Source organism: Erinaceus europaeus, chromosome 13, assembly GCF_950295315.1.
Source record: "Erinaceus europaeus chromosome 13, mEriEur2.1, whole genome shotgun sequence".
NCBI classification, from domain to species: domain Eukaryota; kingdom Metazoa; phylum Chordata; class Mammalia; order Eulipotyphla; family Erinaceidae; genus Erinaceus; species Erinaceus europaeus.
This window is the reverse complement of record NC_080174.1, coordinates 67,597,382-67,612,097: the sequence shown is the minus strand read 5'-3', so window position 1 is coordinate 67,612,097 and position 14,716 is coordinate 67,597,382. Positions and strand designations below refer to the sequence as shown.

Below are 14,716 nucleotides of genomic sequence, written 5' to 3'. Positions count from 1 at the left end.
AAGGACTCAGTATCATTTTTTTGATTGCAGAGTAGTATTCCATGGAACATATATCCCATACATTTTTAGCCGGTCGTATGATGATGATGATAGGTATTTAGGCTGCTTCCACTCTAGCTATTGTGAATAGTGCAGCTGTGTTAGTTCTTACCATATAAACAAGTCACTGTCCTTAAGCTTAGTTACTTAAAACAGTAATCATTTAGTTAGCTGATGATTTGGTGGTTGGCAGTTGGAGCAGGACTCAGTTGAGTGGTTTTTCTCATCTTGCCTATTGATATTACAGGTTCTTTCATAAGTCTGTAGCATCTGGTAAGCTTCTTTATTGTGCTTGTATTCCACAAGCTACAGGAGAAAATAAACTTTAATGTACTAACACTTTTTAATGCTCTGTCACACTTCTTATTGTACTATCAAGCATAGCAAGTCATGTGACCAAGCCTAGCTTTAGAAGAAGTAGACTCCCATCTCTTGATGGAAGAAAGTATAAAACATTAAAGGGAACAATTGTTCCCTTTAATCTACCACAACACAGAGCGTACACCACTTATTTTCAGGTGAGAATGAAAGGAGGAAAGGTGCTGTTGATATTATCTTTGTTTTTATTCTAAATTAAAATATATTTCTAATCACTTAGTAGTCATGTCTATGAATGGAATCATTTGGTCACTCAGCCTCTTGACTTTTTATGAAAAATGCTTCTCAGACAAGTGCAATCACTAGCTAGAAGCCAAGTGGAACAAGCAGTAATTTCTAAAGGGGTAAAATAGACTTAACTTTTCTCTAGCGATCAGTGGTATCTAAGGTGGTCATCACTGAAACTTCCTTGACAGGGCTTCTTAAGCCCTCCCTCCAGTTTATACTGTCACTAATCCAGTTGAACTCAGCTCTGCACAGTCAGATGTTCTTCCTCAGTTAACATCTTAGTATTGTAATGCCTAGAGCACAAGACCCTCTCTATCTCCACAGTTCTTCAGTGATGCACGAGACCTGGAGTCATTCCTGAGAAGCCTCCAAGACTCCATCAAACGAAAATACTCCTGTGACCACAACACCAGCTTATCCCGCCTTGAGGACCTGCTCCAGGACTCCATGGTGGGTGTTGCATCAATGGGATGATTACTTCTGAGAAACAGAGTAAACCAAATCAGCTGCTGCTCTTTATATCCTTGAAAGCTCCAGAGTACTGGGTCATGTTACAAGGTTTGGCTAACTTTCGAATGGCGTTTAATCGGTCTGTTCTGTTGTTTTTCTTTTTCCTGTTTTCTTTCCTGAAGGATAAAGATTCTTTTGGGTATGCTATTGAAGTAAAATCCTACTCTGCTTCCCTGAACCACTTGGTACCCGTCATACTTTCCTTGTATTGTTTCTGTTTCAACTCAATAGTTGGGACCATAGATGAGATGTCGGGCATGAAAAACTGGACTGAAGGGGATAAGTTGACATGATTTTTTTTCACTCTCATGCAAATTGAATTTTAAAAAGAAAGCAAAAGGAGGAAAACCTAATGAACTAGACTTGTTTCCTCCTTGAAGTTTTCTTTTGGTAGTAATGAAGTGTTAGAAAATTGTTTTTTACTTAAGAGAAGCATTAAAACATTATTTAGAGGTAATATAGTATTTGTCCAATTTATTTGTGTAGCCACATTAGCTTTATATAAATATTTTTTTGCTTCAAGCATTTAATCCAAATGAATTTTATATTCATTTTCTTCAGTGAATTATTCCTTCAGGAGTCCTGGCAATAAAATGAGCAGTAGAATTATTGAAACGTGTGTTTATGTATATTACATAGAGCTAGCAAGACAGGGCTCAAGTGGCAACCTAGAATAAAAATACAGATGTACATGAAGCCAAGGGGTTCTCATATTTCAATAGAAATGTATATAAGGAAGCACCCCAAATACCATTTCTTCTTCATGGGAAAGATGTGGGCATTTGTGAACATTAGTGGATTTTCTTTAACTTTTATATGTTTTGAGATGCTTTAAACCTATGAATGAGCTTATATTTGGTGTTTCACCTGGGGAAATGATCTGTCAATCAAAGTAATTTGAAATGAAGGATAAAAATCCAACTTTTCAGATGTTGTCTCTAGAATGTCTCTCTTGGAGGTACTTCAAGTATGAAGGAGGAATATAATAATCCTTGGCTATTATCTCCTCCCTTCCACAGAATACCTCCCTGTCATAGGGTAACTCCTCTGCAATTGTTGTCATATCTTCTCTTCTCGAGGGTCGCTGCTCTCTTCCCTCCTCTCCAGGTCAGGGCCATCGGGTTGGCGGCATCACCGGGGCATGGAGTCTCCTGGGTCTGCTCCTCAACTTGTCCGTCTGGTTCGGGAGCGTCTGTCCTGGCTTCTGGTTCTTTTCAGAACTTTTACCACGCTGAGCACTTGATCTCTGGAGCTTGAGATGTTTGGCTATGGGTTAGACAGAAATTGACACCTTTATTACAAGGAAATTGGAATGGGTAGACCAGCTCTCAAGTATGGAATAGTGCGGCTGTCTCCCTGATACATTCCACTCCTCTTTCTTAACTAATAAGTTAAAGTTGTATTTCTTCCAATCATGCTCCCGGGGACAGGCACAGGTAGTTTATTTAAGCATTTATTTTTCTTTACTTGCATATTCTTAACTCTTTAATGGCATTTCTTAGCATTATTAACTCTTTATCCTCATCACATCTGCTTCCATCCTAAGAAAGCTCTCTGCTGGGGATCCCTTTATTCCTCAAAATGGGCTTGAAACATTCTGGTTGATTATATAATGACTATCTTCTACTCTGTAATGTAACTGGTAGTAGATTGCTACCAATTTTGTTGACAGCAAGTTCATTAGTATTTAAGATAATTGAATTTGCAGAGACTTAATAGTTTCAATTTTGCATGGCACTTCTTTCAAAGCAATCAAATTTACATGAATGCAGCACAGCAAGACACTAAAAGGTAAACCCTAAATCACTTGTCATGTTGACTTCACCAACAGCATTGATTTATAGATTGTTGGTTGAAGATCTAGGAACTTTCTATAGAAAGTAAGACTAAATTTAAGAAAGTAAGATACTTGTACTAGAGCTTGGGAGATATAATTATTTAACAACTTCTGCATCTCCTAAACAGAAAGCAGAATTGCCTTTTACCAGTTAGGTAACAGCAAAGTTATTATTACTGTTTTAAACTTTAGTGTTGTCTGAACCTTATTTGGGTAAATCCTTTATTAGCTGTACAGCTGTATAGTCTGCTAGAAGTCTTTATTTTTATTTTATGATCTTGGAGTAATTTTTTTTTTTTTGCATGTGCTTTATGGTTCATTGAAAAGAGCACAGGGAGAAAGCTGCATATTGAGTACAAAAGCACTTGGTAGAGGACAAAAGCATCTTTTCCTTTGTCCCTGTGTTCCTAAGATGGCTCCACCAAGGATCCCTATTTAACTGAGAAATAGTTTTCTCTGAGGGAGTGGAGCATTCGGTTTTCTTTGTTGACTTAGTCACCCTGAAGAGCAGTTTTAATGTCTTTTGTTTTTTTCTCTTATTCTGTAGGATGAAAAGGAGCAACTTATACAGTCCAAGAGTTCTGTGGCCAGTCTTGTTGGAAGATCAAAAACTGTGGTTCAGCTAAAGCCACGAAGTCCCGACCATGTGTTAAAGAGCACCATTTCTGTGAAGGCTATCTGTGACTATCGGCAGATTGAGGTAGGGAGGCATAACTGGGAAGGAAGTGAGAAAGGAGACCTTTAATCAGTATTATGATAATCAGAAAAGGTAAAATGATAAGCTTTTGGTTTTTAATTAGAAATCAAACATTCTTAAATTTCTCCCGTTAAAAAAGTAGATGGGGGTAAGGGTAGATAGCATAATGGTTATGCAAAGAGACTCTCATCCCTTAGGCTCTGAAGTCCCAGGTTCAATCCCCCACACCAGCATAAGCCACTGATCAGTGCTATAGTTTAAAACAAAAAGGATAGGAAGATGAGAAATTACACCTATATCAAGCAACTATAACTAAACCATTAACCCTCCAATAAAGTTAGTGTATGAAAATAGAAAGGAGAAAGCAAATAAATACTGGGGGGGGGGGGGCTGTAGATACTGGCACATCTGGTTGAGCACACATGTTACAGCACTCCAGGACCCGGGTTCAAGCCCCTGGCCCCCACCTGCAGAGGGAAAGCTTTACGAGTAGTGAAGCAGTGTTGCAGGTGTCTCCCTGTCTCTCTGCCTTTCTATCACCCTCTTCTCTTGATATCTGGCTTTCTCTATCCAATAAATAAATAAAGATAATTTTTTAAAAGTTTTTTTTTTTTTAAAGAAAATAAAATCTCAGGGTCAGGGTTGTTGCTCAGTGGTAGAATACATTTCTTGCATGTATGAGACCCTGGATTTGGTCCCCAACATCCAACAGATGGAAAGTTAAAAAAAAAAAATCTACTATCTTGACCTCAGTGCTTCTGTAATTAGCATTATTATCTACCCCATAAGTACAGACAAATGATACATTGTAGAATCTAAGAGATATCCTTGAAAACTTCTTTCTCTCACTGTTAGTAGGACTTCCAAGTAAATAAATATCCCATAAATATACATCTTATGTCCCTGCTGCTCCTACTAAGTTAGGCCATACATGTCACTTGAATCATTTCGTTAGCCACTCCATTCTGTGCATTCTTTCTCCTATCACAAAGCATGATTTTTTTTTTTCCCACCAGAGCATTGCTCAACTCTGTCTCATGGTGGTACCAGGAATTGAACCTTTGAACTTCTGTTCACAAGCAGGAAAGTCTGTTGTGTAAATTACTGTGCTAATCATCCTGCTCTGCAGAATGACTAAGTCTCTTGCTTAAATCCTACGATAATCATCCCATTTTTATTCAGAAAATCATATTCTTTCAGATTTTAAAGTCCTGAAAAAAACCTTTCTTAACCTCTCCAGTCAAGACTTAGAGAGGTGGTGGTCCAGGAGGTGGTGCAGTGGATAAAGCATTGAACTCTCTAGCATGAGGTCCTGAGTTCAATCCCTAGCAGCACATGTACCAGAGTGATGTCTTGTTCTTTCTCTCTCCTATCTTTCTCATGAATGAATAAATAAATTCTTTAAAAAAAAAAAAAGACTAGGGGGGCCAGGCAGTAGCAGAGCAGATTAAGCGCACGTGGCACGAAGCGCAAAGACTGGCATTAGTATCCCAGTTCAAGCCCCTGGCTCCCCATCTGCAAGGGGGTTGCTTTGCAAGTGATGAAGCAGGTCTGCAGGTGTCTATCTTTCTCTCCCCCTCTGTCTTACCCTCCTCTCTCCATTTCTCTCTGTCCTATCCAACAACAATGGCATCAATAACAACAACAATAATAACCACAACAACGATAAAACAACAAGGGCAACAAAAAGGGAAAAAAATAGCCTCCAGGAGCAGTGGGTTCGTGGTGCAGGCACCAAGCCCCAGCAATAACCCTGGAGGCAAAATAAAAAAAGACTAAGATATATATATATATATATTCTAATATTTGCATATACTCCCTGGAAAATCACACCTATCATACAGTATTATAGCCATCTATCTCACCAGAATATGTGTAATAAATATCATACCTACCAGCTTACCACTTTACCATTTTTAGCTCCAGGGGCCTAGTATACTTCAAGGCATCTTTTCTTTTTATTCTTTTAATATTTATTTTTATTCCCTTTTGTTGCCCTTGTTTTGTTTTTTATTGTTGTAGTTATTGATGTCATCATTGTTGGATAGGACAGAGAGAAATGGAGAGGGAGGGGAAGATAGAGAGGGGGAAAGATAGACACCTGCAGACCTGCTTCACCGCTTGTGAAGTGAATCCCCTGCAGGTGGGGAGCCAGGGGCTCGAACTGGGATCCTTACGCTGATCCTTGCACTTTGCACCACTTGCACTTAACCCGCTGCACTACCACCCAACTCTCACTTCAAGGCATTTATGAGACACAATAATTACTTTTATATAAGTTAATGAATGAACTTCTTCTGTACTTTTTTTATATATGTATAAAAAAAATTGACAAAACCATAGGATAAGAAGGGCACAACTCCACACAGTTCCCACCACCAGAACTCTATATACCATCCCTTCCCTTGATAGCTTTCTTTAACCTTGTGAGAGTATAGACCCAAGGTCATTGTGGGATACAGAAGATGGAAGTTCTGGCTTCTGTAATTGCTTCCCTGCTGAACATGGGCGTTGACAGTCCGATCCATACTCCCAGCCTGTCTCTCTCTTTCCCTAGTGGGGAAGTGCTCTGGGGAAGTGGGGCTCCAGGACACATTGGTGGGGTTGTCTATCTAGGGAAGTCCGGTTGGCATCATGCTAGCATTTGGAACCTGGTGGCTGAAAAGATAGTTAACATATAAAGTCAAACAAGTTGTTGACTAATCATGAACCTAAGGGCTAGAATAGTGCAGGTGAAGAGTTGGGGGCTAGTAGGCCTATTTTAGTTCTATTTCAAAGGGCCTATGACTATACTAGTTGTCCCCCCCCCCCCCCAGCCTGAAATCTGATATGCAGGAGGATCCAAGTTATTGTCTGGGGAGATGATGTCATGGCTGGAAAAAGGACCAGAAAGCTGGATCAGTGGAGAGAGTAGCTCCCAAATATGGGAAAGGTGTATAAATATTGTTGACTGTAAACCTCATCAATTCGATCTCATCTGGGGCCCATATTCAGCTTAACCTGTGTGACCTCTGCATCCCTGTAGATCTGAGCTCACATTCTGTGGTCACGAGTAGGAACATTCCAAGCTGCCCCAATTTCAGGACCCATCTTTGTTGTCCAGCCTCCCTCAGAGGATGGAACATTCTCTACTGTTGTTGATCCAAGTTGAGGGCAAAGTGCTGTGGGGGCGCACAAAGGGGACTATTGTGTTGTTCCTGATAGAGATGACTGATAACAATGGAGAGGGATCTATTTGAGATCTAGGTCCATGTTGTCTGTTTGGGGATTTCAGGACTCCCTGACTAGAGGGCCGCAGCTGATGGGGTGGCCTGATAGTGACTAAAGAGTCATTGTTAAAGTCTCTTGCCCTTATTCAGCTTTTGCAGTCCTTGCTTTGATAAGGTTAGCTTTGGAGTGAATGAGGGAAGTGTAATAGGAAGTAGTGAGGAGGGTATCTAAGTCTAAGTAGACACTATTTCATTATGAAGTTTATACTGACTCACTGCAGACTATTGTGTACTTTTGCTTTCAGGTAAATATATATATATATATAATCTGTACCTCACTATTTCTATCTGTGAAAGTAAGGGTTGCATCCTTGTAGGTAGCTCAGTGGATAAGCACTGGACTCTTGGGAATAGGGTCTTGAGTTTATATCCCTTATTTGTTCTTCCCCCATCCCCTAAATAAATCTTTTTTTTTTTTTTTTTTAACCAGAGCACTGATAAGCTCTGGTTTATGGTGGTGTAAGGGATTGAGCCTAGTACCTTGGGGGCTCAGACATGAGTCTCTTTGCATAACCATTATGCTATCTACCCTAACCCAATAAATCTTTTTTTTAATGAACATAGTAATCTCTTTTTTTTTAATTTTTTAAAATATTTATTTTATTTATTTATTCCCTTTTGTTGCCCTTGTTGTTTTATTGTTGTAGTTATTATTATTGTTGTTGTTGGATAGGACAGAGAGAAATGGAGAGAGGGAGGGGAAGACAGAGAGGAGGAGAGAAAGATAGACACCTGCAGACCTGCTTCACCGCCTGTGAAGCGACTCCCCTGCAGGTGGGGAGCCGGGGTTCGAACCGGGATCCTTATGCCGGTCCTTGTGCTTTGCGCCACCTGCGCTTAGCCCGCTACGCTACAGCCCGACTCCCTCTTTATTTTTATTATTTATTTATTAAAAATTTTTATTAACTTTATTTATTGAATAGAGACAGCCAGAAATCTAGAGGGAAGGAGGTGATTGAGAGGGACACAGAGAGACAACTGTAACACTGCTTCACCACTTGCAAAGCATTCTCCCCCTCCCCCTTCCCTGCAGGTAGAGTCTGGGGGCTTGAACCTGGGTCCTTGCACATTGTAATGTGTGCTTAACTATGTGTGCCACCACCTGGCCCCTAATCTTTTATTTATTTATTTATTTATTTATTTACTTAGTAAGATAAACCTTTATTTCTTTTTTTTTTAATTTATAAAAAGGAAACATTGACAAAACCATATAAGAGGGGTACAACTCTACAGAATTCCCACCATCAGAACTCTGTATCCCATCCCCTCCCTTGATAGCTCTCCTATTCTTTATCTCTCTGGAAGTATGGACCCAAGGTCATTATGGGGTGCAAAAGGTGGAGGGTCTGGCTTCTGTAATTGCTTCCCCACTGAACATGGGTATTGGCAGGTCGATCCATACTCCCAGCCTGTCTCTCTCTTTCCCTAGTGGGGCATTCACATCAGTTTGCCTTAAAAAATAGAAATGGTGGGGGTCGGGCGGTGGCACAGTGGGTTAAGCACACATGGCGCAAAGCGCAAGGACTAGCTTAAAGATCACAGTTCAAGCTCCCGGCTCCCCTCCTGCAGGGGAGTCGATTCACAAGCAGTGAAGCAGGTCTGCAGTTGTCTATCTTTCTCTCCTCCTCTCTTCCCCATCTCTCTCCATTTCTCTCTGTCCTATCCAACAACAATGACATCAGTAACAACAACAATAATAACCACAACAATGATAAACAACAAGGTCAACACAAGGGGAAAAATGGCATCCAGGAACAGTGGATTCGTAGTGTAGGCACTGAGCCCCAGCAACGACCCTGGAGGCAAAAAAAAAAAATAGAAATGGTACTTTTGATATTTGTCGACTAGTAGACAAAAGAATTAAAGAAAACACATAAATATTTTAGGGATTTGAGTGTGATGACAAGGAAAGAGAAGGAGAAAGTACCATAAAGATAAGGTAGAGGGGGCCAGGTGGTGACGTACCCAATTAAGTGCACATATCACCATATTCAAGGATCCTAGTTCAAGCCCATGCTCCCCACCTGCATGGGGAATGGTTCATGAGCAGTGAAGTAGGTTTGCAGATATCAGCCTTTCTCTTCCCACCTCTCTTTTTTAAGTTATTTATTTTATTTATTTCTATTTTCATTTAATTTTTAATTTTTAGTTTTGCACCAGAGCACGGCTCAGCTCTGTCTCTTTCCCCTCTCTCCTTCCCCTTCCCTCTCGATTTCTCTCTGTCCTATTAAATAACACAGAAAGAAAAAAGAAAAAAATGGCCATCAGGAAAGGTATATTTGTAGTGCTGGTGTTGAGTCCTAGTGATGACCCTGAAAAATAAAAGCAAAGGAAAAAAATAAAATAAATAAAAATAAGGTTGATATTATTCTTGTCCTTTTAAGTTTTACTTTAATGGTTGTAGATTCAGAGGGGTTGTTCTTGTGGTCTTTAAAATTTATATATGTGGACTTGTTTGATGTTTAGAAAAAATTTTTTATTGATTTAATAATGATAGACAATACTGTAGGATAAGAGGGATACAGTTCCCACCACCGGAGTTCCATATCCTATTCCCTCCATTGGAAGCTTTCCTGTTCTTTATCCCTCTGGGAGTATGGACCCAGGATCATTATGTGATGCAGAAGGTGGAAGGTCTGGCTTCTGTAATTGCTTCTCCGTTGGACATGAGTGTTAGCAGGTCGATCCATACTCCCAAAAAAAATATAATAAGCACGTGTTACATTAATTTGTCATGTATTTCAACCTTTTCTGCATTGTGTATTCATATTCATTAATTTTTTGTCAGTATTAGTAATTTGTGGTAGCGTATATCCAAAATGAATTTTTCTTAAGGATTTCATAGCTTTGGGGTGAGGCTAATATTATCAAGTAGTTACGGGTTGCTGGTTTGTCCATTTGCAATAACTTGTGAATTTATATCTTCAGATCACCATTTGCAAGAATGATGAGTGTGTGTTGGAAGATAATTCTCAAAGGACAAAATGGAAGGTGATCAGCCCCACAGGGAATGAGGCAATGGTGCCATCAGTCTGCTTCCTCATCCCCTCACCTAATAAAGATGCCATTGAGATGGCCAACAGGTAACTTTGCTCATCTGCCATGCTATACTGCCACCTCTGCTGGTCGACCAGCATGACTAATGGAGGGAAGGATCTGCATTTGTGATCTTAATAGAGTGACTGTGTGTGTGTGTGTGTGTGTGTGTGTGTGTGTGTGTGTGTGTGTGTGTGTGTGTTTACCAGAACACTGCTCAACTTGGTTTATGGTGGTGCAAGGGACTAAACCTGGGACTTTGAAGCTTCAGGCATGAGAGTCTCTGTGCAAAACCATTATGCTATCTCTCTCACCCAAGTTCTAATGTTTCTTTTTTTTTATTGATTCAATTTTCCTTCTTTTTTTTTCCTTATTTATAAAAAGAAAACACTGACAAAACCATAGGATAAGATGGGTACAACTTGGCAGAATTCCCACCACCAGAACTCCATGTTCCATCCCCTCCCCTGATAGCTTTCCTACTCTTTAACCCTCTGAGAGTATAGACACAAGGTCATTGTGGGTTGCAAAAGGTGGAAGGTCTGGCTTCTGTAATTACTTCCCCGCTGAACATGGACATTGACAGGCCGATCCATACTCCCAGCCTGCCTCTCTCTTTCCCTAGTGGGGCGGGGTTCTGGGGAGTTGGAGCTCCAGGACACATTGGTGGGGTTGTCTGTCCAGGGAAGTCTGGTTGGCATCATGCTAGTATCTGGAACCTGGTGGCTGAAAAGAGAGTTAACATATAAAGCCAAACAAATTGTTGACTAATCATGAACCTAAAGGCTGGACTAGTACAGATGAAGAGTTGGGGGGGGGTCCCCATTTTGTAGCTAACTAGTAGGCATATTTTAGTTATATTCCAAAGGGCCTGTGGCTATACTAGTTTTTTTGTTTTGTTTTGTTTTGTTTTGTTTTTTCCCGAGCCTGAAATCTGATAGGCAGGAAGATCCAAGTTATTGTCTGGGGACATGATGTCATGGCTGGAAAAAGGACCAGGAAGCTGGATCAGGGAAGAGAGTAGCTCCTCTTTTAGGAAAAACCTTCTATTAGGATTAAGTCTTGTCCTGCCAGACACATAATAGATTTTCAATAAATCCTTTTGTTCAATTTAAATATTTTTGGTTCATTATGAACAGTTCACTCTCAGATTATTGATTTTCCTGTAGTAGCAATTAACTTTCTTCTTTAATTCATATTTTATTAAATTAATACATGAATAAATTTTAAAATTACATTATTCTGCAAAGCTTATAATATAAACTAGTAATTACCTCCTTCACCCTAGAGTTCTACTTTTCATAGGAGTCAAGAACTATTTTCAATTTTTTTTAAAGATTCTGTTTCTTTTATTTCTTTATTATTAGATAGAGATTGAGAGGGGGGAAGAGAGAGATACAACCCTGCTTCACCACTCATGAACTTTCCCCCTGTAGGTGGGAACCAGGGACTTGAACCCAGCTCCTTGTGCACTGTAGTGTGTGCACTTAACCAGGTGTGCCATTGCCTGATCCCCTGTTTTCAAATTTTCATTTCAAACTTAACAAAAAAAATGAACGGGCTTAATATCTGTACTGGCTTCTGGTCTTTCACCCTGTTGTTTCAGTTTGAAATAGTTTAAGGCAGTCTGGAGAACTCTCAAAAGGCTAGAAATGGACCTACCTTATGTCCCTGTAATTCCTCTCCTGGGGATATATCCTAAGGAACCAAACATAACCATCCAAAAATATTTGTGTATACCTATGTTCATAGCAACACAATTTGTAATAGCCAAAACCTAGAAGCAACCCAGGTGTCCAACAACAGATGAGTGGCTGAGCAAGTTGTGGTATATAGACACAATGGAATACTACTCAGCTATTAAAAATGGTGAATTTCTGTTGTATTTACTGTCAAATGTAAAACATTAATTCTTCAATAAAGAAATTAAAAAAAAAAAAAGATGAATTCACCTTTTTCACCCCATCTTGGATGGAGCTTGAAGGAATCATGTTAAGTGAGATAAGTCAGAAACAGCTGGACGAATATGGTATGATCTCACCCAAAGGCAGAAGTTGAAAAACAAGATCAGAAGGGAAAACACTAAGCAGAACTTGACCTGGAGTTGGTGTATTATATCAAAGTCAAATACTCAGGGTTTTTTGGGTTGGGGGGGTTCAGTTCCTGGAACATGATGGCAGAGGGGGACTTTGTGGGGGTTGTATTGTTATGTGGAAATGTTATACATGTACAAACTATTATATTTTACTGTTGACTCACAACCATTAATCTACCAATAAAGAAATTTTTTTTTTAAAAAGCTGAAAAAAAATTAAGTCTCTAATGTGAAGTCTCAAATCATACAGAAATTATAGCCAGGTCTTCCATTGCTTCTAGAGTGGAGCAGTCTTATCAGAAGGTGATGGCTCTTTGGCATCAGCTACACATTAACACCAAAAGCCTTATCTCCTGGAACTACCTGAGGAAGGACCTTGACCAGATAAAGACCTGGAATTTGGAGAAGGTAATTGTGAAAGCTTTATCCGACCCCACTTACAGACTTATTTTCAGAAGGAATTTTCCCCATTACTATGAGCCTCCTACCTACCCAAGAATAAAGTAGAACCAGGGTTCCTGGTTCAGTATTAAGGACCTGAGTATCTTAGGAACTAGAAATAGCAGCATGAATGGTTAAGGATATTTTGTTTTGTTTGATTTTGCCACCATGAAGGCATCACAGCATAATTCCACCAGTTTTGAAGCCTTCCCTGTGGGTGCCCCTGTGTGCGGGCTGGAGACTTGAATCCACGTCCTTATTCATGGTAAAATGTGTGCTCTACCTGGCGATCCATTATCTGGTTCCCTTAAAGAAATTCTTGATGAAAATAAATAATAATATCTTGGATCTTTTTGGCAGAGGAAGAAGATAGTAGGCTTCTGCAGAACAAACATCTTTTTCACATAAGTATATGGAGTACAGGAATAATGCTAAAATTATCCATTATTAATAGTTACTGGGAGTGGGGGTGGGAGACAGTTCACGCAATAGAGCTAATACTCTACCATGTGTGAGGACCCAGGCTAAAGCCTCCAGTCACTACATGTGACTTATGCAATACAACTGAAAACAGAAATAATTAACTACTTGTAGGACTCATGTAGTTTCACAGGCCAGTTAGAGTTTTCACACAATTTCAGACGTATATATTACATGTAAACTGTATATATATATGCTATTTGAAGCAGCCCTTGACTTGCAACGACAAGAAAACTACCAGCTTTCTTGGGCTACCATTGAAGATAACATGAGAATCCTGCTTACACAGAATTTGAGAAAAAGTATAAATTCCTACAACTGCAGGGGAGAAGCTTCACATATAGTGATGCAGTGCTGTGGAATCTCTCCTCCTCTAGCTCTCTCAGTCCTTCCTCTGTCTCTCGTCATCTGTCTATTCAATTAAAAAAATTGGAATTGGCAGTGAGCATTGGGAATATACAGGCTAGGAGACTGAGAGTTATCTTAACTGGCAAAGCACACATTTTACTATGAAAGCAGACCCTGTTCAAATTCCTATCAACCACATTGAAATACCATGTAAAAGTGAAACTTCACGAGTGAAAAAGTAGTGTTGTGATGTTCTTCCTTCTGCCTCTGTCTCTGTTTCTCTCACCTCTCTGGAAAAAAATTAAAACAAGTTCACTGGGAGTGGTAGACTCATGCAGGCATTGAAGCCCCAGCAAAGCCCTGGTGGCAAAAATAAAAGGCACAAAAGATGCTTGTGGTAATAATAATGCTCTTTTTTCTTAATCTGAATGCTGATTACATGGGCAAATTTAGGTTGTGGAAGTTCAACATGTGTGTACTGCTTTGTATATATAATAAACTTCAGTTTAAAAGGAAAGAGAAACATATTCCTGTTCTATTGACATTTCTTCTGCACTTTATCTCTAGCTTCGATCCTTAGCACCAGAGGAATGTCACCAGGCTATGCAGAACCTCCAGGGCCACTATGAAGACTTTCTGCAGGATAGCCGTGACTCTGTACTCTTCTCAGTGAGTGATCGCTTACGCTTGGAAGAGGAGGTGGAGGCGTGTAAAACCCACTTCCAGCATCTGATGAAGTCCATGGAGAATGGTATGTGGCTTGGGAAGAGGCACAGAAATGGTAGAATGAGAGCCCTGAAGGGTGGTGCTAGATCCGTCATATAAACTAGAAGGAATCACCACTACCTCTTCACTATTTAAGTTGCTAAAAAAAAACTTGAGATAGATTTAAAAAAGAACACGTGCAGAGATGAATTCTCAAAACCAGTCTTGTAAGAGAAGTCACATTTTGGTCACTACTGTTAATCAGTGTATCTCTTTTTTTTTTTTAATTAAAAATTTTTTTTTTAATTTTTTAAAAATATTTATTTTATTTATTTATTTATTCCCTTTTGCTGCCCTTGTTGTTTTATTGTTGTAGTTATTGTTGTTGTTGTTGTTGGATAGGACAGAGAGAAATGGAGAGAGGAGGGGAAGACAGAGAGGGGGAGAGAAAGATAGACACCTGCAGACCTGCTTCACCGCCTGTGAAGCGACTCCCCTGCAGGTGGGGAGCCGGGGTTCGAACCGGATCCTTATGCCGGTCCTTGTGCTTTGCGCCACCTGCGCTTAACCCGCTGCGCTACAGCCCGACTCCCCTGTATCTCATTTTCTTTTTGGAAATAGCCTCTTAAACTCTTTAAAGATCAGTGTATAAT

General features: G+C 39.8%; 1 protein-coding gene across 2 annotated transcripts in view; it reads left to right on the top strand.

Annotated features, from left to right (window-relative positions):
• The window catches only part of MACF1 (microtubule actin crosslinking factor 1), a 434,870-nt gene that overhangs the window by 225,688 nt on the left and 194,466 nt on the right, over positions 1-14,716 (top strand). For both annotated transcript variants that reach the window (XM_060206158.1, XM_060206157.1), the window contains exons 21-25: positions 970-1,095; positions 3,540-3,692; positions 9,887-10,041; positions 12,371-12,497; positions 13,926-14,109. In XM_060206158.1, the coding sequence (XP_060062141.1) occupies positions 970-1,095; positions 3,540-3,692; positions 9,887-10,041; positions 12,371-12,497; positions 13,926-14,109 (745 nt within the window). The remainder of the gene's footprint in view (positions 1-969; positions 1,096-3,539; positions 3,693-9,886; positions 10,042-12,370; positions 12,498-13,925; positions 14,110-14,716) is intronic.